The sequence below is a fragment of the Pogoniulus pusillus genome, chromosome 40 (genome assembly GCF_015220805.1).
Source record: "Pogoniulus pusillus isolate bPogPus1 chromosome 40, bPogPus1.pri, whole genome shotgun sequence".
Taxonomy (NCBI): Eukaryota; Metazoa; Chordata; class Aves; order Piciformes; family Lybiidae; genus Pogoniulus; species Pogoniulus pusillus.
The window spans coordinates 7,833,458-7,853,510 of record NC_087303.1 but is presented as its reverse complement, the minus strand read 5'-3'; the positions used below and the strand labels follow the sequence as shown (position 1 = coordinate 7,853,510).

The 20,053-nt window shown below is 50.3% G+C and overlaps 2 protein-coding genes and 2 pseudogenes across 2 annotated transcripts; 2 read left to right on the top strand and 2 right to left on the bottom strand.

Annotated features, from left to right (window-relative positions):
* Positions 1-576: 576 nt before the first annotated feature.
* On the top strand, positions 577-1,240 carry LOC135191646 (feather keratin Cos1-1/Cos1-3/Cos2-1-like; annotated as a pseudogene).
* Positions 1,241-4,714: 3,474 nt separating this feature from the next.
* LOC135191855 (feather keratin Cos1-2-like) lies at positions 4,715-6,062 on the bottom strand. Its single transcript, XM_064174475.1, has 2 exons — positions 5,585-6,062; positions 4,715-5,136 (listed from the first exon to the last, which is right to left on the bottom strand). Exons 1-2 carry the CDS (start codon positions 5,714-5,716, stop codon positions 4,810-4,812), a joined length of 459 nt encoding a protein of 152 aa, XP_064030545.1. The 5' UTR covers positions 5,717-6,062; the 3' UTR covers positions 4,715-4,809.
* A 1,749-nt stretch (positions 6,063-7,811) lies between these two features.
* Positions 7,812-8,477, top strand: LOC135191693 (feather keratin Cos1-2-like; annotated as a pseudogene).
* A 9,461-nt stretch (positions 8,478-17,938) lies between these two features.
* LOC135191817 (feather keratin Cos1-2-like) lies at positions 17,939-18,244 on the bottom strand. Its single transcript, XM_064174417.1, has one exon. It carries the CDS (start codon positions 18,242-18,244, stop codon positions 17,939-17,941), a length of 306 nt encoding a protein of 101 aa, XP_064030487.1.
* Positions 18,245-20,053: the final 1,809 nt, after the last annotated feature.

Sequence of the window (20,053 nt, the reverse complement as noted above, 5' to 3'; positions counted from 1 at the left end):
GAGAGAGGAGGATGCAAATGAGCCCAATAAAACTGCCCTGTGGTGCTGCAGTTGGGTCAAAGCCTCCCAGTAGAAGCCTGCCTCTGTGAACCATGAATGACCATCAGAGAGAGATTAGGGGACCAAGAGACAAGGTTTTGGTGTCATCTCACATGGTCTTCCTCGGGGATCTGAAGGAGAAACAAGATAGTAATGTATGTTTCCCAATAATGTGGTCATGAAGAATCCCACAGGAACTGACCCGGATGCACATCGCCTGCATGCATGGGATGCCACCAGCACTTGAACTGAGTCTTCTGCCTGCATTAACAAGTCCACCCCGGAAACCCTTGAGGCTCTCATCCTGGCATTTACAGAAGACTTCCAATGGGAAAGGACATAGCAGAAGACAGGAAATGAAGCAGCAACAGAACAGGAAAGCAGGACACAGCCTGTCCCCTCAGCTGGGGTGGTTTGCATTTGTCATGAGCTGCTCAGAGAATTCTTCCTTCCACAGAGCTGCCTCTGGGCCTGAGGCACTGCAGCACTGCTATAAAAGGCAGCCCAGCTCTCTGCTCCCTCGTCCACTTCTCTCACCTCCTTCTGCTTGGGAACCAGGTGAGTCTGAAGCCTCTGCTCCTCCTTCTTCAGCATCAGGTCTCTCCTCAATGTATGTCTCAGTAGACAGGGGCTGTCTTAGTGAAGGTCTGGGAGACACTTGTCCTGGGAGAAGGAAAGGCAGAGAAGGTCTTCAGCAGAGGGAGGCTGGGACTGAGCTCAGGCACCTCAAATGCATTGAGGTGGACAACATATGCTCACACAGGAGGATCCTTGGCTCCATCTCAGTTGGGTGCAGTGATCATGTGCCCTATTTCACGTGCTCTATTTTCTTCTTTGTACCACAGGTATCCTCTCCCACGGGTGAACCTCCGGCCCCAAGCCATGTCCTGCTGCAAGCCCTGTGAGCCTTGCTGCCAGCCCTGTGGCCCAACCCCGCTGGCCAACAGCTGCAATGAGCCCTGCTGCAGGCAGTGCCAGAGCTCCACCGTTGTCATTGAGCCCTCCCCCGTGGTGGTGACCCTGCCTGGACCCATCCTCAGCTCCTTCCCACAGAACACCGTTGTGGGCTCCTCCACCTCTGCTGCTGTCGGCAGCATCCTCAGCTGTGATGGAGTGCCCATCAGCTCTGGGGGCTTTGACCTCTCCTGCATCACCAACCGCTACTGCTGCAGGCCCTGCTAGAGCTGCTGGCAGGATCTCTGCACAAGAACATCCAAGACCTCAAAACATGGTGCTGAACAGAAGACAGAGCTTCAGGCCATTGTTGCTTTCTTCCACTCTTCTGTCTCCTTTTACTGTCACTGTCACCACACACCAGCCCAGCAGGGACCTCCCAAGGCCAGCAGCCTGACTCCACTCCTATTCAGGCCAGGCAGAAGGACACTCTGCAACATCTCCACCTCATTTTAGTGGGTGAAGTCCTTCATGCCCTGTATGAACCACCTCCTTTTCTCCTCTAGACTTATTAAAGTTGTGCTGCATCCAAGCCTGGGCCTCTGAGTCTTCCTTTCTTCTTTCAGGGATGAACCAGTTACCACTGCTGCCAAGGGATGCTCAGCTGAGTGGATGTCTCACCCTAGCTTAGCTCTCTTGGGCAAACACGTTGGCAGTTCTCCCCCAGCATTCCCTCCTCTGCCCAACCACATTTAACGAAATCTCCTCTCCTGATCTGACAGGTACCTTGAACATTTGAAGCAGGCAATGAAGAAACCAACACACCCAGGTGCCAAGCCAGGGTCACTACCTTCCTCTTGTTCTCTACCATCTACATCATGCCCAGCGGAGTGGATTATTCACACCAGGGGAGGTTCAAGTTGGAAATTAGGAAGTATTTCTTTCCAGAAAGAATTTTAAGGCATGGGAAAAGGCTGCCTAGGGAGATAGTGGAATCATCATCCCTGGAGACATTTAGATAACATGGATGTGGTTCTGCAAGATGTGGTTTTATGGTAGCACTTTAGCAGTAGTGTTGGGTTGTGAGCTCTAGGAGAGCCGTTGGACTTGATAATCTCAGTGGTCTCTTCCAACCTTCACAGTTCTGTGATTCTATGATTCTGCTCCTTGCTTGTGCAGTCCAGTATTTGAGCCAAGAGGAAGAGACTCTTCAATGTCCTTGAGAGAGAATCTGGGAGGTACACACCACAGAGCACCCTGTGGTTTTATCTATGTGACCATGGAGAGGACATGAGGAAATGGAATGGAAAACCCACTCGAGCCCTAACTGCATGAGTACATGGTCTGTGAGGGAAACAATCACAGAAGGGGGTTCCTTCCACAAGAACAGTGCTCCAGTATCCAGTGGGGAATAGTCCAAAGGGAGCAGAAGGGCTGAGCTTAGTTCTGATCCTCTTGAAGGGACTTTCAAGCAAAAAGGTTGGAAAAGCCCTCTGAAATCATCAATCCAACCAGCAAACAACCACCACCACGCTCACTGAATCATGTTGTGAAGTGTCATGTCTACAGGTTATCGAAGTCCTCCACAGATGGCAACTCCACCACCTCCCTCAGCAGCCTGTTCCAATGCTTGACCACTCTTTTGGTAATTTTTTTTCCCCCTAATATCCAACCTAAACCTCCCCTGGCATAACTTGAGGTCATCTTCTCTTGTTCTGTTACTTGTGAGAGGAGACCAACCCCCACCTCACTCCAGCCTCCTTTTGGGGAGTTGTAGAGAGCAATAACATTTCCCCTCAGCCTCAGTAGCTACAGTGTGGCCTCACCAGTGCCCAGTACAGGGCAACAATCCCTGCCCTGCTCCTGCTGGCCCCACTGTGACTGATCCAGGGCAGGATGCTGGTGGCCTTCTTGGCTACTTGGGCATGCACTGGCTCACCTTCAGCTGATGTCAACCAGCACCCCCAGGTCCTTTTCTGCCAGGTCGTTTCTACCCACTCTGCCCCAAGCCTCTGTCTTTGTTGTGACCCAAGTGCAGGACCCAGAATTTGGCCTCATTGACCCTCATACAATCAACCTCATCCCATCAATCCAACCACTTCAGATCCCTCAGCAGAGTCTTCTTTCCCTCAAGCAGATCAACACTCCCACCCAGTTTGGTGTCATCCGCAAAGTTACTAAGGCTGCCCTCAATTCCCTCGTGCAGATCATTGATAAAGATATTAAAGAGAACTGGCCCCAAAACCGAGTCCTGAGGAACACCACTAGTAACTGTCCACCAGCAGGATTTAACTCCATTCACCACATCTCTCTGGGCATGGCCATCCAGACAGTTTTTTTCCCAGCAAAGATTTTACCTTTCCAGGCTGTGAGCTGCCAGTTTCTCCAGGAGGATGATGTGGCAAACAGTGTCAAAGGCCTCACTAAAGTTCAGGCAGATGCACCCACAGCCTTTCCCACATCCACTGGGCAGGCCACCTGCTCATAGAAGGGGATCAGCTTGGTCAATCAGGAATTCCCTTTATGAAATCATGCTGGCTGGGCCTGATCCCCCAGTTGTCCTGCATGCAGGCACACTCAGGACAAACAGCTCCGTAATCCTCCCTGGTACCAAGGTCAGGCTGACAGGTCTGTAGTTCCCCTCATGCTCCCTCTAGCCCTTCTCATAGATGGGCATCGCACTTGCAAGCTGCCAGGATCATCCAGGATCTTAACCAGGACTGCTGATAGATGATGGAGATTGACTTGTAAAGTGCTGTGTGTTCAGAGGGCTGCAATTATCTGCTCTCACGCAGATCCTTTATGGCTTGTGGTAGCAGAGATCAGTGTTGTGCGTTTGGGGACCAGTCAGCATTCTGGGGCTGACTTCACCCAAGGTGGGTTTGGCTTCACAGGGACAGGGACCAATATGAACTTGGGAACACCTCAGCCCTACGCATGTAGCCAGCATGGGGCCCTGCCAGATGGTGCGCTGAAGGGTAATAGGGATGCAGAGAGAACCTGTCCCTGCTGACAATGGCCAGGTGTGCTAGATCTGGGTGATGAAGGAAGGGAGAGGTGGAGTAGGGATTTTGCACCATCCCCAAGGCTTTTCACACTTCCACAGTTCCACCATCTTTCAGCAACATCATCTTCTGAGCTTCCTTGCCCAGCACAGCTCCAGCCAAAACAACAGGAACACTGACCTTGTCCCCGTGGCCTCCCACATGCCCATAGGTCCTCTCTTGAGGACAGTAGTGACCACAATTCACGTTCACATGATGTGCTCCAGGGTCAAGGGGGAGTTTCTAAGCAGTTAAAGCAAGGAAAGGACTGATAACCATTGATGGTGGAGTCGCTTCCCCAAGCTTCAAGTGGCAGTGTGTGAAAGAGACCTCACTGAAGAGTGTCCAACCCTCTAATGCCTCTAGCAGTGAAGAAGGGCTCCTCTGTGTCTCCCATCCTATTTCCCCTGCTAAACAATGGCTTTGTCCCTCAGCAGACAGCATGCAGATGGAAAGACCACCTCAGGGACACAGGCAGAGTTGCAGCAATTTTTTTAATCTGTCTAAAGAGAGAAATGAGGCTACTCCAAGTGGAGGTGCCCAACAAGAGAAACAGAAGGAGGAGGCAAAGATCTGTTTCCACCTTCCTGAGGTAGAGCCCCCACAGGACATCTGTTGGCTGCCAGGAAAAAGGAGAAAGGCTTGAGGGTCCCTCCAGGCTGGTCCACGCAGCAGTGCAAGGGGAGCAAATTATGACCAAGGAAGAGACAAAATGTGTAAGTGGGAGACAGCAGAGGTGAACGTTTGCCATGCTTTCAGAAAGACCAGACTGTTGCCTTCCAGCCTGTTCTGAGTGCCTGGGGGTCCTTGTCTGAGACTGCTGAGAGCAGCTCTAGCAGGGCCGGCAGGGTCTGCACGAGTAGCGGTTGGTAATGCAGGAGAGGTCAAAGCCCCCAGAGTTGATGGGCACTCCGTCACAGCTGAGGATGCTGCCAACAGCAGCAGAGGTGGAGGAGCCCACAACGGTGTTCTGTGGGAAGGAGCTGAGGATGGGTCCGGGCAGGGTCACCACCACGGGGGAGGGCTGGATGGCAACGGTGGAGTCCTGGCACCTCACACAGCAGGGCTCATTGCAGCTGTTGGCCAGCGGGGTTGGGCCACAGGGCCGGCAGGGCACACAGGGGTTGCAGGAAGACATGGCTTGTGGCTGGATGTGAACCTGGAACAGAGGACAGCACATCAGCATGTTTGAAGAGCAACCTGCTTATGCTGCCACGAAGGACCCAAGGCCCTCAGTGTCTGAGAATCACAGAATCAGAGAATGTGAGGGGTTGTAAGGGACCTCCAGAGATCACTGAGTCTAATGCCCTTGAGAAGATGGAGAACCTGCCAGGAGCACCACCATCTTCACTGCTTCAGGCAGTCAGAGCCTCACAAAGAGCAGCCTGACCTCAGCAGCCTGATCCATGCAACCTCTGTCCTAGTGCACAAACTGGAAATCACCAGAGTCATGCTCCTGCCTCTACCTAAGCATACCTCATCCCTGCTCTCCTCCCTCATCACAAGGCACTCCAAGCCCCAAAATAGGAGAAAGGCAGCAGCAGGTAAAATACCAACAGAGTGGAGATCACAAATTGGAAGAGAAGCACAAAGAACTTCAGACTCACCTGGTTCCCAAGCAGAAGGAGGCAGGAGAAGTGGATGGGAGAGCAGGACCTGGGCTGCCTTTTATACCTGCCCTTCGTTGCCGCAGGACCAGAGGCACCTTGGCAGAGGTAACAATTTCTGGACAAGCTCATCTTGAATGCAAAGCACCACAGCTAAGGACATGGCTGTGCTTTCATTTCCTGCACTGCTGCCTTTTCATTTCCAGGTTTGTCTCAGGACCACACCCCAGCGCAGGCTACTTCTCAGCGCTGGAAGGAGGGGACCCAGCATTTCCAGGGCAGGAATGCAGCAGTGCAGGCAAAAGAGTCACGAGAGGTTCCTCTGAGGTCAGCTGCACTCTCTGAAGCTGCAGGAAATGGGAAGACAAGACCCTGACATTAACCCAATTTTGAAAGCACTCCCTCTGCAGAAAAAAGGCACCAAGGTTGTGCTGGTGAGACTCAGTGGGCAGCTGTTACTGATGCTGACTGTGGTGAACTCCTGACAGCCTCATGCCACAGCCTCAGAGTCAGCAGCTTGCGGAGAGCCCTGCTTGTTCCAGCTCCAGCCATAGGACGAGTGCTGCCTGGTTGAGGTTGTGCTGTTGGTGTTGTCTCTAAACTGGGGTTCTTCAGCTCGGGTACCAGACACTGATCAGCCCCCTGAGTGGAGAGATTTGTCTTTGTTTCTGGTGTGCAGGACCAGGTGCCAGGTGTCTAACCACAGCCAGCTCAGCTTCCCAGAGATACATTGGGCTTTCTACAGAAAGTACTAACAAGGAAGAAGCTAAAGGAAGTGATTGGTCAGCTGTGCTTGCGCAAGAGAAGTTTCTTTGTGTGTGTGCTGATGATTGCCCAGCTCATCACGTAAAATCTCCTCTCAGGGGTGAATTCTTCATTAGCATGATTAATGGATTTCAGAGAGTTACGTATCAATTTTAATACATGATGTATGTAATTATAGTTACTGAATTCATCAAGACCTGTTTTGAAACACCCATATGTGAGCTGCTGGTTCCTAGCACTGGCCCATAATTGCAGAGCAGCTCCTGCAGAGATCTGCTGAGGGGTGAGGGTGCCCGGGGCAGAAGAGGAACCATGCGTCCAGTGCAGGGCAGTGCTTACCCAGCGGCTGCCTCAGGAAGGCAGCGAGGATGAGATAGCCGAGGCGCATGCTGAGACCGATGCTGCTGCTGCGTGTGTGGGAGAGACTCCACAGCCCACACGTCCCACCCAGAGGCCTGGGAAAGCAGAGCTGCTGGAAATGGCTCTGCAAGAGATGCAGTTAACGCAATGGGGAGGAGAAAATGCCTCTTCTCAGCACATAGGCAGTGCCCCTGCACTGCTCCTGCCTCCTCCAACAGCAACAGGTCTTGCTCTTGCAGCCAAAACCTCTAGATTGAGAGACCAGGATGAATCTGGATTTGTGGTGGGGAAGGTCTCTTCTGGCCCAATGGAGTCCATGCCTTGTGCATGCCATTGATGCTCCTTTTCAGGACACTCTCCCATCCCAGGCTCCACGGCAGAAGAGAAGCAAGTGCAGAAAGATCAGAACTTCTGCCTTTTTGAAGCGAGGGGCAAAGAGGGACACGCCGGCCCCTCTGACACAATCTCCTCTGCAACACCTTGGGAGTGTCTCCTTCCTTGATGCATGTGTTTCCTCAAGCTCTTGATGGACTTTGCCTCAACTGGCTCCCACACAGTCTCTAGCCCCTGGCTCCTGTCAGCACACTCCAAGTTTGTAACTCTCACAAACACAAGAATCAACATCATAAAATCCTGCTGACACCAACTGTCCTGCTCAGGCCACCAGGCAGTGCACACTTTCTCCCTCTGCTCAGAGACCTCTCAGGAATAAATAAATTAAGTTTCCTGCAACACTGTCACACCCCACCTCATCAAAACTAAAATCCAACTTTTCTCTTTGACCATAATCCTTCCATTCTCAGTGTCTTCAAAACAGATCTGGGCAATGTTTATCCTCCACATGCTTCTCTGCTCTAAGAAATGAACCAACCAAATTGTTTTAACTTCCTCTGTAGATTCACAGGATAGTCTGGAAAGAGCCTCAGAGGATCACAACGTTTGTTGACATGTGTGTGCCACAGAAATGCTTGGGGCTCTCATCTCAGCATGTACAGGAGGTTTCTGATGGAACAAAGGTGGCAGAAGGCAGGAACTGAAAAGCCACCAGAGCAGGAAGCTGGGACACAGCCTGTCCCATCAGCTGGGGTGGTTTGTATTTGTCATGAGCTGCTCAGAGAATTCTTCCTTCCACAAAGCTGCCTCTGGGCCTGAGGCACTGCAGCACTGCTATAAAAGGCAGCCCAGCTCTCTGCTCTCTCATCCACTTCTCTCACCTCCTTCTGCTTGGGAACCAGGTGAGTCTGAAGCCTTCTGCAGAGAGAGGCTGAGACTTACTTAGGGTGCCTGCTGGGCTTTGACAGGTGTAGTGTATGCTGGGCTATGAGTGGCCTTGGCTGCACTGGGGTTCAGGTCTGCTTCCCTCTGTTCTATCTCTCAGGTGGACTTCCAGCCCCAAACCATGTCCTGCTGCAAGCCCTGTGTGCCTTGCCAGCCCTGCGGCCCAACCCCGCTGGCCAACAGCTGCAATGAGCCCTGTTGTGTGAGGTGCCAGGACTCCACCGTTGCCATCCAACCATCTGCTGTGGTGGTGACCCTGCCTGGACCCATCCTCAGCTCCTTCCCGCAGAACACCGTTGTGGGCTCCTCCACCTCTGCTGCTGTCGGCAGCATCCTCAGCTGTGACGGAGTGCCCATCAACTCCGGGGGCTTTGACCTCTCCTGCATTACCAACCGCTACTCGTGCAGACCCTGCCGGCCCTGCTAGAGCTGCTGACAATGCCCTTGGTCAAGAACATCCAAGACTACAATACTCAGTGATGGACAGAAGATAGAGCTTCAGGCTATTGTTGCCTTCTTCCACTCTTCCCTCTGTCTCTTCCCTTTGCTGTTTTTTCCTCCCAGTGACAGCTCAGCAGAGACCTGGTGGCCTCCCTCCCTCTACAGGCTAGACTGATGGACACTCTGCAACAGCTCCACACCATCTTAGTGGATGGAATCCCTGGGGCTCCCTATCAGCCACCTTCTTTTCATTTCTTTACACATTAAAGTTGTGCTGCATCCAAGTCTTTGACTCTTGAGTCCTCATTTCTCCTCTGGCAACTCTTTCACTCTGCTCATGGCTAAATGATGGAGAAGGGGCAGGCTGGAGCTCTCTGCAGGGGATTTTGTCACTTAGCCACATGGTCAATTAACTTCCTGCTTTCAGGCATGAACTGGTGGTTACTGCTGCCAAGGGATGCTCCCAACTGACTGAATGTCTTGCACCAGCTTAGCTCCCTTGGCAAAGACCTTGGCATCTGCCCCTCCGCATTCTGTCTGCTGCCCAACCACACTGGATGGACTCTTCACCCGTGGTCAGTGTAACAGCTGACAGGCACCTTGGGCATTTGAAGCACCCAATGAAGACTCCAACGCACCCAGGTGTTGTGGTTCATGTCAAGCTGTCAGCACATCCCTGCAGAGCACTTACAAACTGCTTCACTCCCTACTGTGGGATGGGAAAGGCAGTGGGGAGCAAAATGCAACACCCAGCAGGCCTGAGATGAGGAGAGTTCAACAGAGGAGTTCAAGGAATGAAGGAGCAGCAGGAATGACAACACAACTAATGAAGAAACACATAAAGCAAGTCCCAGGAATAACTTTCAGGTCACCTGGTGCCACCCACAGCAATAACCCCTGTGCCTGCCTGGGCCAGACCACCCCTTATGGAGTGGCCATGACGTAAACATTGTCCACAGTACCTTATTGGCTGCTTCATCTGACTATGCTGGGTGTGGTCCTGTGGCTGCCTGCACACAGGGTTTTTTGGGTTAAGGACAAGGGACTCCTGCAACATCAACACCAGCTTTGGTCTTACACAGGTAGTCATCAGGGGGCCCTGCCAAGTGCTGTGCTGAAGTGTGACAGGGCCGCAGAGGGATCTGGTCCCTGCTGCCAACCACCAGGTGTGAAATTGAAGGTCTTTAGATCTGGGCAATGGAGTAATGGACAGATGGAGTAGGGACTGCAGATCATCTTCAGGGCTGTTTAACCTTTCCCAGTTTCCACCACCCTTTGGTAATATCTTCTGATCTACCTTGCCCAGAGGGCTCCTCCCAAAGCAAGGGAAGCACTCGTCCCAGAGGCCTTGTGGAACTGTTGACCTTAACAAGGCTTTCCATATGCCCACAGGTCTTCTCCTGAGGACAACGTTTGTCAGGATTCCTGTTCATAGGATTGCCCAAAATGTGTGGATAATAACTGGAGGGTAATTAGAAGGGACATCTTTGGGTAAGACTGAATCTCAGGGCTACGCCAAATGCCACCTCCAGGACACTTAGAAACCTGTGCAGAGTGGTTTGTTATCTTGGCACCTTTTTAGCCAGGCTGCATTTTTCAGGTTTCTGCTTTGCAGGCAGTGCGTATAGCGCCAGCAACCCATAAAAACTTGCACTGTGCCTTCAATAAACTACATTCCCATGAAAAGAGAGGCAACCTTTCCTGTGGGACATGACCACATTCCTTGAGTACAGCCATGAGAGCTCATGGAGCTGCTCTGCAGGTGCAGTTGCTGTTAGTGCCTCCATAATTGTGACAGCTCAATGCACTGAATGTGACCAAACTCATGGTGCTGGATTGGACACCAGTCAGGAAATGAGCCCAGCAGGCCCCAGCCACTCTGATATCTGAGGACAGCCTGGAACCAAAGGGATGCATTTTCTGCCATATTACCTTCGCATGCAACACAGAGTCAAGAGGATATACCTGAGCAGCTGCAGCAAAGCGATGACTGATGGCCATTGACTGTGTAGTGACTGAGGATCGTAGAATCACAGAATAGTCTGGGTTGGAAGAGACCCCCAAAGGTCATCCAGTCCAACTCCCTCTGCAGCCAGCAGGAGCATCCTCAACTAGGTGGGCTTTCCCAGAGCCTTGTCAATCCTCACCTCCAATGTCTCCAGGGATATTCAACTGACTCCAGGGCCTCAACCACCTCCCTGGACAACCTGTTCCAGTGTTCCACCACCCTCATGGTGCAGAACTTGTTCCTGACATCCAATCTAAATCTGCTCTTCTCTAGTTTGAAGCCATTGGCCCTTGTTCTGTCACTGCAGGACTTTGTAAACAGTCTCCCTCTGTCCTTCTCGTAGTCCCACTTCAGCTGCTATTAGGTCTCCTCAGAGCCTTCTCTTCTCCAAGCACACTCAGCCCGTATTTGTAGCAGAGATGTTCCAACCCCCTGATCATTTTTGTGGCACTCCTCTGGACCTGCTCCATCAGGTCCATGTCCTTCTTGCATTGAGGGCTCCAGACCTGCATGCAGTACTCCAGGTGAGGTCTCAGTAGAGCAAAGTGGCAGAATCGCCTCTCTCCATCTGCTTTTGGTGCAGCCCAGGATGTAATTTGCCTTCCGGTGTGCAAGCTCACACTGTATGCTCAGGTCCTGCTTCTCATCCACCAGCATCCCCAAGTCCTTTTCTATCACCTCACCCCTAGTCTGTACTGATAGCGAGGATTGTCCCAGCTCAGGTGCAGGACCCTGCACTTGCTGTTGTTGAACCTCATGAGGTTCACCTTGGCCCAACTCTCCAGTTCATCCGGGTCCCTCTGGATGACATCCCACCCCTCAGGTGGACATCCTGTCCCTCTGGTGTATCGACACTACTGCTCAGCTCGGTGTCATCTGCAAACCTGCTGATGGTGCACTCCGTCCAACTGTCTATATAAATAGATGTTTGATAAAAGTATTAACCAGCACAGGTCCCGCTATGGATCCCCGAGGGATGCTACTTGTCACTGCTCTCCATCTGGATTTCAAGACATTGAGCACCACCCTCTGGATGCCACCATCCAGCCAACTCCTTATCCACTGAACAGTCCACCCATCAAATCCATATCGCTTCAACTTGGTGAGTAGGACGTTGTGCAGCAGCGTGTCAAAGGCCTTGCAAATGTCCAAACAGATCACATCCATAGGTCAGCCCTTACCTACTGACACAGCCACTTCGCCATAGAAAGTCACTAGGTTGGTCAGGCAGGACTTGCCCATAGTAAAGCCATGCTGGCTGTCTTAAATCACCTCCCTGCCCTACCTGTACCTTAGCATGGCATCTAGGAGTATCCGTTCCATGATATTCCCAGGCATGGAGGTCAAGTAGTTCCCAGAATCCTCCTTTCTACCCTTTTAAAAAGTGGGCGCAATGTTTCCAGTCACCAGGGACTGCACCTGACTGCCAGGAGTGTTCAAATATCGTGGCGAGTGGCTTGGCAACCACATCGGTTAATTCCCTCGGGACTCTGGGATGCAGGTCATCAGGTCCCATGGACTTGTGTATCTTCAGGTCCCTCAGATGATCATGCACTTTGTCTTCACTAACCGCGTGAGGGACTTTATCTTCCCGGTCTCCCAGTCTCCAGCTGCTGGGTCACCAACATCAGAGCCATGAGGAAAAGGGGTTGTGTGGTGGAAGGGCCAAAAGGGCCCGGAATAAGTCCAAAACAAGTCCTGGCATGTCCAGGCACAAGCCCTCTCCCCCCCTCTCTCTTTCCAGGGTCCGGGGGAACAAGGCAAAAAGACAAAGGACCAGATGCCAGGAAGTCTGATAAACAAGAGGCATGTTGGGACACGCCCTCACCTTGTGGTAAACAGCAGCACATGCCTTGCCCGTGCTTTACCTATGCATGCCTTATGTTGGGCTAATGTGACTACCTTGTAGGGCCATGGGTTGGCAAAATGCCATTCTGTTGGTTAATTGTTATGTTTATTGCAATTGCCAATTGGTGAAACTGATTCTCGGGCAAACGACAAATTCAAATGATAAATACAAGCCAAGGGTGTAAACAACTTGCCCTGTCTACCCGGAATCTTCACCGTGCCTCTGTTTACTTGGAAAATAAGCACAAGAGCCCTACAGTGCCGTGGTCAGCAAGGTCTGACGAACGCTGTTTGAAACCCCAGCCAGTCGCAGCGTGCAGTTGTGATGGTTTGGGGGTTACCCCGCCCCCCCACACTTGTAGGTACCCAACTAACTCAGACGGACCCTGGGAATATAGATGAAGCAATTTATTTACAGCTAGCAGAATTTACAAGCAGCTATTTACAATATATACAGTTATATACAATTATATACAGAAATATACAAAAGGATAAACAATACAGAAGCACAACTCCCCTCCCAGAAACCTGAGTCCTCAGGAGGGGCTTTCAAACCACCCCAACACCTCCCCTGGCCCTCTCAACCTTACCCCAGTTCTCAGGAATAAGAGAGGTGTGGCCAAGAGGTTAGGGAGCAAGGTTAGTAGGAGCAAGGTTAATGAGATGTGACCAGGTCTGAAGGCAAAGGCAGAAGGAAGAACAAAATGGAGAAAAAATCTTTCTTCTTCCCAGAGTTCTCAGCGTGACTGTGAGAGAAGGAGACACCATGTTTTTCATTCCACTGCCTGTTATCAAGTTCTTTTACCAAAACGTTCCAGCTTGCTTCTAACTAGCACAGCAGTGAAAGCCCAGGAGCAGACAGAAGCACCTTGCTGGGCAGAAAGGAGACACAATTAACGCACCGCTGCTGGGAAGATGTCTTATTTACAACAGGCTTAGTGTGGTTCAGTCCAAGTTTCTGTAATTGCCACTATGTCATAGCTTTCACGTAGCAGGGTAGCTTCCAGCTCCTTCTATTTGTTGCCTGTCCTGCACGCATTGCTGTAGAGACGCTTCAGACGGGCTGCTGGCCATGTCACCTTCTTAAAGGGGCATCCCTTTATTCGCCCCAGGTGCTGCATGGGAGTTAACCTCCAGTCTCCCATTAACTCAGAGACCCCTGAGTCACCTCTGTAACACCTGCCCTTGGTTGCAGTGTTCTCGACATGCTTCAGGGCAACAGGTTTAAGGCTCTTACTATCACCCCATCCTTCCAACCCTGGTGTCATTATTGTCACCGTCTCCCATGTCAGTTGAAACTCACCGTGGAATGACTAGGGATGTCTTCCCCAGCTTCAAGAAGCAGTGCCTGAAAGAGGTCTCACTGCAGAGGATGCCATCCTCCAACACCTCTCAGTGACGACGGGTTCACTTGTGCCCCCACTGATTTCATGTGGTGGCTTGGGTGTACCCTGCCCCCCCACACTTTAGAAGTACCCCACTAGACTCAGCCAGGCTCTGGGAATATAAATGAAGCTATTTATTTACAGCTAGCACAAGATACAAGCAGATATTTACAATATATACAGTTATATACAGAAATATACAAGGTAAAAGTAATACAGAAGCACAACTCCTCTCCCAGAAACCTGAGTCCCCAGGAGGGGCTCTCAACCACCCCTGCACCTTCCCCCTGCCCCTCTCAACCTTACCCCAGTCCTAAGGAAGAATAGAGGTTCAGCCAAGAGGTTAAGAAGCAAAGGTGAGTGGCAGGTGAGGTTAGGGAGATGCAGCTCAGTCAAAGCCCAGCCCGAGAGTGCAGCAAAAATGGCAAAAGTGTTATCTAATGTTTTTCTTTCTTGTTCCCATACATGTCAGCGAGACTGTGAGGGGAGTTGACATCACCATTGTTTTCCTTTCACAGCCTATAATCTACTTTTTCTCACCAAAACATTCTACCCTGCTTCAAACTAGCACAATCCACCCCTGTCTACTTCACTCAGAGTATCGCTGAGAATTATCTGATCTAATCTAAACCAATATTTACACTAATAAATATCACAAGTTCAGTTCACACTTCATTCCGGCTATCTCAGGTGTAGGTGGTTCAAAAGCTCAGAACAGTTTGTCTCCTCACAGATGAGATGAGAACAGGGACTCCCAGGTGATGTTGGGTTCGTGCTCACATACCGTAGATTCTCTTATAGATTCTTTCAGTGTTGGACGCCAATGGTACCTAGAACAGAAAACTCCTAACAGGTTGTGTTATATACCCTGAATTTAAACTCTCTCAGCTAAGGTTAGATTTCTCTGTGGCACACACTGGATTTCACCACTCTCCTGCATTACCCAGTAGGTATGACCAGGACCTTCAGCAGACACCACCCCTCGGACAGGTTTCCCTTCGCCTGAAGGAGAAAATACCCAAACAGTTTTCCCTAACAGATTCTTTTCACGTACAACAGGAACTTTATCACCGTCTACTGTTTGGACCAAGTCTGATTGTGCAGGTCCTGCTCTGTTTACTGAACCTCTACTATTTACCAACCAGGTAGCTTGTGCTAAATGTTTGTCCCAGTTTTTCAGAGTTCCACCCCCCATGGCTTTTAGGGTGGTTTTCAGCAAACCTTTGTAGCGCTCAATCTTCCCTGAAGCTGGAGCACAGCAGGGTGTGTGGTAGATCCACTCAATACCGTGCTCTTTGGCCCAGTTTTTTACAAGATTGCTCTTGAAATGAGTGCCATTGTCTGACTTGATTCTCTCTGGAGTTTCATGTCTCCACACGAGCTGTCTCTCCAAGCCAAGAATGGTGTTCCATGCAGTATTGCGCCGTGGATTCTATTCCTTAGTTTTAGTGCTGTTTGCATTTTTTTCAGTTTGCTTAAGTTGTTTTCAATTGTTTAATACTTCCTGTGTGCTATACATATCTGTGTCAATATTTTTTCACAAGTGAACCATGACCCTGTAAATAAGTGAAGGCAAGATTTTTTAAATTAATAAATAACAGAATCATAGACTCACAGAATCAGCCAGGTTGGAAGAGACCATCGAGATCATCCAGTCCAACCAGCCCTGTCCAATAATTGATACTTCCATAAATATTTCCATATTAATAATTCATAATCATAACAGGTTGCCAGTGAAGACTGAGGCAAAAAAGTTGTTGAGAATCTCAGCCTTCTCCTCCTCTGTTGTTACCTGTTCACCGCTGTTGCTCCTCACTGCGGGACGCTTTCTTGAATTTTCCTTTTCTGGTTTACGTACCTGTGGAAGCCTTCCTTGTTTTTCTTTGCGTCCCTTGCCAAGTTTGATTCCAGCTGCACCGTGGCTTTGCTGACCTCATGCCTACTCAGCCAGGCAATGTCTCTATACTCTTCCCAGGATGCCTGTCCCTACTTCCATTTCCTGTGTAGTCCCAACTTGCCCTTCAGTCTCACCAGCAGGTCTCAACTCAGCCATAAATTCAGCCTCATATTTAATTCCCCCAAAATCCAGACAAACTCCTCCGTAACAGGTGGTCTCTTGCCTTTCTTGACTGATTTCTTGCACCTGGGGATTGAGATCTCTCATGCTTTGTGGAAAGCATCCTTAAAGATCTGCCAGCTCTGTTCCACTCCCTTGTCTCTGAGGGCCATTTTCCATGGGGGTCCTATATACTAATTCCTTGAAGAGGTGGAATATTTCTTTTCTAAAATTTAGAGTCCTGACTAAGCTTCTCATTGCCTTCATACCCCTTAGGACAGCATGATCGCTGCATCCCAGGCTGCCTTTGGCTTTGACGTCCCTGATGATTTCATTTGCATTTGGGACCAACAGGTCCAATAATACATGCCCTCAGGTAGGGCTGTTCATTTCTTGTCTTAAGAAGTTGTCATCGAGGCACTCCAGGGCCCCCCTGGGTTGCCTACATCTAGCCATGCTACTTTTCCAACAGATGTCAGGGTGGTTAAAATCTCCCAGAAGGATGACTGCCTGTGACTGCAATATTTCCTTGAGCCAGAGTAAGAAGCCTTCATTAATAGGCTCTGCCTGGTTAGGCAGCCTGCAGTAGACTCCTACCACAAGGCTCTCTTTGTTGTCCAGATCCCTAATTCCTACCCACAAACTTTCAGCCTGCTCATGGCAGTTCTTCAGCAACAACTCTTCTCACTCTATCCACTTCTTTACACAGAGCACACCACCTCCACTCCTTCTTCCTCTCCTGTCCCCTCTGGACAGCATGTAGCCATCTGTAAAGGGTTAACCCTCCTGGAGGAGTGGTCGTGGCCCTCCTGACTCATCCCTGGGGATGGGCCCAAACCTTACTCCGGGTGTAGTGCTTAGCCCACTTCCACTTCCTGTCTAGCCCCCTATAAAAACAGAGAAACTTCCTGTTTCATCCTGTCTATATATATATATGTTGTATCTTGTTTTTCCTTCCCTATACCTCTTTGCAACTCCCCTACCTAAATACCTTTTATTTATTGTTAAAGCTTTCTCTTTTAACTTCCAAATCCAAGTGAGACTATGTATTTGGGTGTATTTTACCTTTTCCTTTCTACATCTAATTCCTTTTCTTTGAAAAAAAAAAAAGGGGGGGGGGGGGTTGGAAAGAGGGAAAGGCATCCTATAAATTGTTATTGGTTCTATAACTATATTTGAGACTCTGGGAAATTTAAACTAGAACTGAGACACCATCGATAGCCATGCTCAGTCATGGGATTCACCCCACCAAGTTTCTGTAATTGCCATTATGTCGTAGCTTTCCCGTAGCAGGGTAGCTTCCAGCTCCCTCTATTTATTGCCTGTCCTGCATGCATTGCTGTAGAGACGCTTCAGATGGGCTGCTGGCCATGTCACCTTCTTAAAGGGGCTTCCCTTTATTTGCCCCAGGTGCTGCATGGGAGTTAACCTCCAGTCTCCCATTAACTCAGAGACCCCTGAGTCACCTCTGTAACACCTGCCCTTGGTTGCAGTGTTCTCGACATGCTTCAGGGCAACAGGTTTAAGGCTCTTACTATCACCCCATCCTTCCAACCCTGGTGTCATTATTGTCACCATCTCCCATGTCAGTTGAAACTCACCGTGGAATGACTAAGGATGTCTTCCCCAACTTCAAGAAGCAGTGCCTGAAAGAGGTCTCATTGCAGAGGATGCCATCCTCCAACACCTCTCAGTGACGACGGGTTCACTTGTGCCCCCACTGATTTCCTCCCTGGAGCACCGGCTTTGTCCCTCAGCAGTCAGTGCGCAGATGGAAAGAAGAGCTCAGGGACAAAGGCAGGGTTGCAGCAATTTTTTAATGAGTCTGAAGATGGAAGCAAGCTCACTCCAAGTGCAGATATCCAGCAAGGAGAGGAGAAGTAGTCAAGGATTTGTTTCTCTTTTGCAGGGCCACAGTTCCCAAAGGGAGAGAGGCTGGAGAGTCCCTTCACCTTGATTCCTGGGGTCTGCACAGCAGCTTTGAGGGGAGCAAAAGACAAGGAAGGAAGGAGAGAACATGGCTGAGTGGAAAACAGAAAAGGCAGTGATTGATCGTGGTATCAGAGAGCCCAGACTGTCACCTTTCAGCCTCTCCTTCCCAGAAAGGCAAAGTTGATGAGCCGCTCTTAAACAATGGGCCAAAGTGTGAACCTCTCTCCAGCATCATGCTCTGAGTGTCTGGGAGTCCTTGTCTGAGGCTACTGAGAGCAGCTCTAGCAGGGCCGGCATGGTCTGCAAGAGTAGCGGTTGGTAATGCAGGAGAGGTCAAAGCCCCCGGAGCTGATGGGCACTCCACCACAGCTGAGGATGCTGCCAACAGCAGCAGAGGTGGAGGAGCCCACAACGGTGTTCTGCGGGAAGGAGCTGAGGATGGGTCCAGGCAGGGTCACCACCACAGCAGGAGGCTCAATGGCTACAGTGGAGCTCTGGCACTGCCTGCAGCAGGGCTCATTGCAGCTGTTCGCCAGCGGGGTTGGGCCGCAGGGCTGGCAAGGCACACATGGACTGCAACAGGACATGTCTTGCAGGCTTCAGGAGCACCTGGAAGAGATGGCAGGGAGGTAACACAGGAGAAGTGTAGGTGAAGAGCAACTAGACTGCCCTGTCACAAAGAAATTACTCTGAATTTGGAGAATCTGCAGTGACACAAAAGTCTTCACAGCCTCATTCAGCCAGGGCCTTATAAAGTGCAGCCTGACACAAGGAGGACCTCTCCTAGTACATCAGCCAAAAGCCTCTACATTTACATCTTATCCCGTCTCTAAGCTGGGCTTCTCCCCACTTGCCCCTGCCATGAAAAGTGATCTAAAGCCCAACATATGACAAAGCCAGTATCGGCTGTGATGTCTGTCAGAGTGGAGATGACACTTCAGAAGAAGAGCAGAAGGGTCTTCAGTCTCACCTGGTTCCCAAGTAAGAGGAGGCAAGAGAAGGGGACAAGAGATCAGTACTTGGTCTGCCTTTTATACCTGCCCTTTGTTGCTGCAGGACCAGAGGCACCTTGGCAGAGGTAACAATTTCTGGACAAGCTCATCTTGAATGCAAAGCACCACAGCTAAGGACATGACTGTGCTTTCCTTTCCTGCACTGATGCCTTTTCATTTCCAGGTTCATCTCAGGACCATGCCCCAGCGCAAGCTTCTTCTGAGCACCTGGTGCAAAGGCCTCAACATTTCCAGGTCAGGAATGTTATAGTGTGGGCAGAAGAGTCATGAGAATTCCTTTGATGTCAGTTGCCCTCTCGGAAACTACAGGAAATGGGAAGACAAGATCGTGGCGTTAACCCAATTTTGAAAGCACCAAGTTTGTACCGGTGAGACTCAATGGGCAGCTCTTACTGACCCTGATGTGATGAACATCCAACGGCCTCACTGTGGCAGCACATCCAAAGCCCCTCCCTGCCCCAACAAAGCTAGGCTGCGGGGACGCGGAGAAGTTGAGATGGAGTGAGCCAGGGGGTAAGCCACCTCACACCACCCAGGACTGCGGGTCTGTAAACTCACATCACCCCTTCCCCCAGACCACGTGCCCTTCCAGCCAAGTTGGCAGGAAAGATGATTATCTGTTCCTGGTGCCCACTTCTATTGTCTGTTTGGACTTGAGGATGCCTTCCTTAGTGACGTCTGACAAAATAAACTCAGCTGTCATTAAAACAGGACAGTTGCAGGCAGCGAGCTCTTTGTCTCAGGTTTTACCTCTCCGTGTGTGGATTTAGCACCTGTAGCAGTTTAGGAGAATTCTCAGCTAAAAAGTGACCCTAAGAGCAGTTTCCACAATCAGCTAACACCATTGTGAGTATTTGATATGTTCCTAAGTCTCTGGGAAGTTCCTTCCTTTTAAGAGTGGGATATTATTGCTACTTTTGGGTTTATCTTTTCCACCTACTGTTCTCAAACTATTTGCAACCATTACTGCTGTGAAGATAACCCTCAACTGAATGTCTGAAACTTCATAAACTTTGTATTACAGGGGAGGCAGAGCTAATTTATAATAAAATATATGTATTTTTAGCAATCTTTCACCTTAATTCCCCCTATTTGTAACAGTCTTTCCCCAACATGCTTCAGCATCAGAAGCTTGTGAGAAGCCCTGCTTTTGTCCCATCTTCTGCCACAGGAGTAGTTCACTGCAGCATTGCTGCCTGTCTGGCACATGGGTGCCTCCAAGGTGACTGGGCCTCGTGTGGTTATTCCTCACCTTCCTGCATCCATCACAGGGCACACGAGGATCGTGTTCTGATGAGGGCGTTGCGTGTACCCTCAGTATGTTCGCTGATGATACAAAACTACAACTACCTGAGGGGTGGTTGTGGCCAGGAGGAAGTTGCT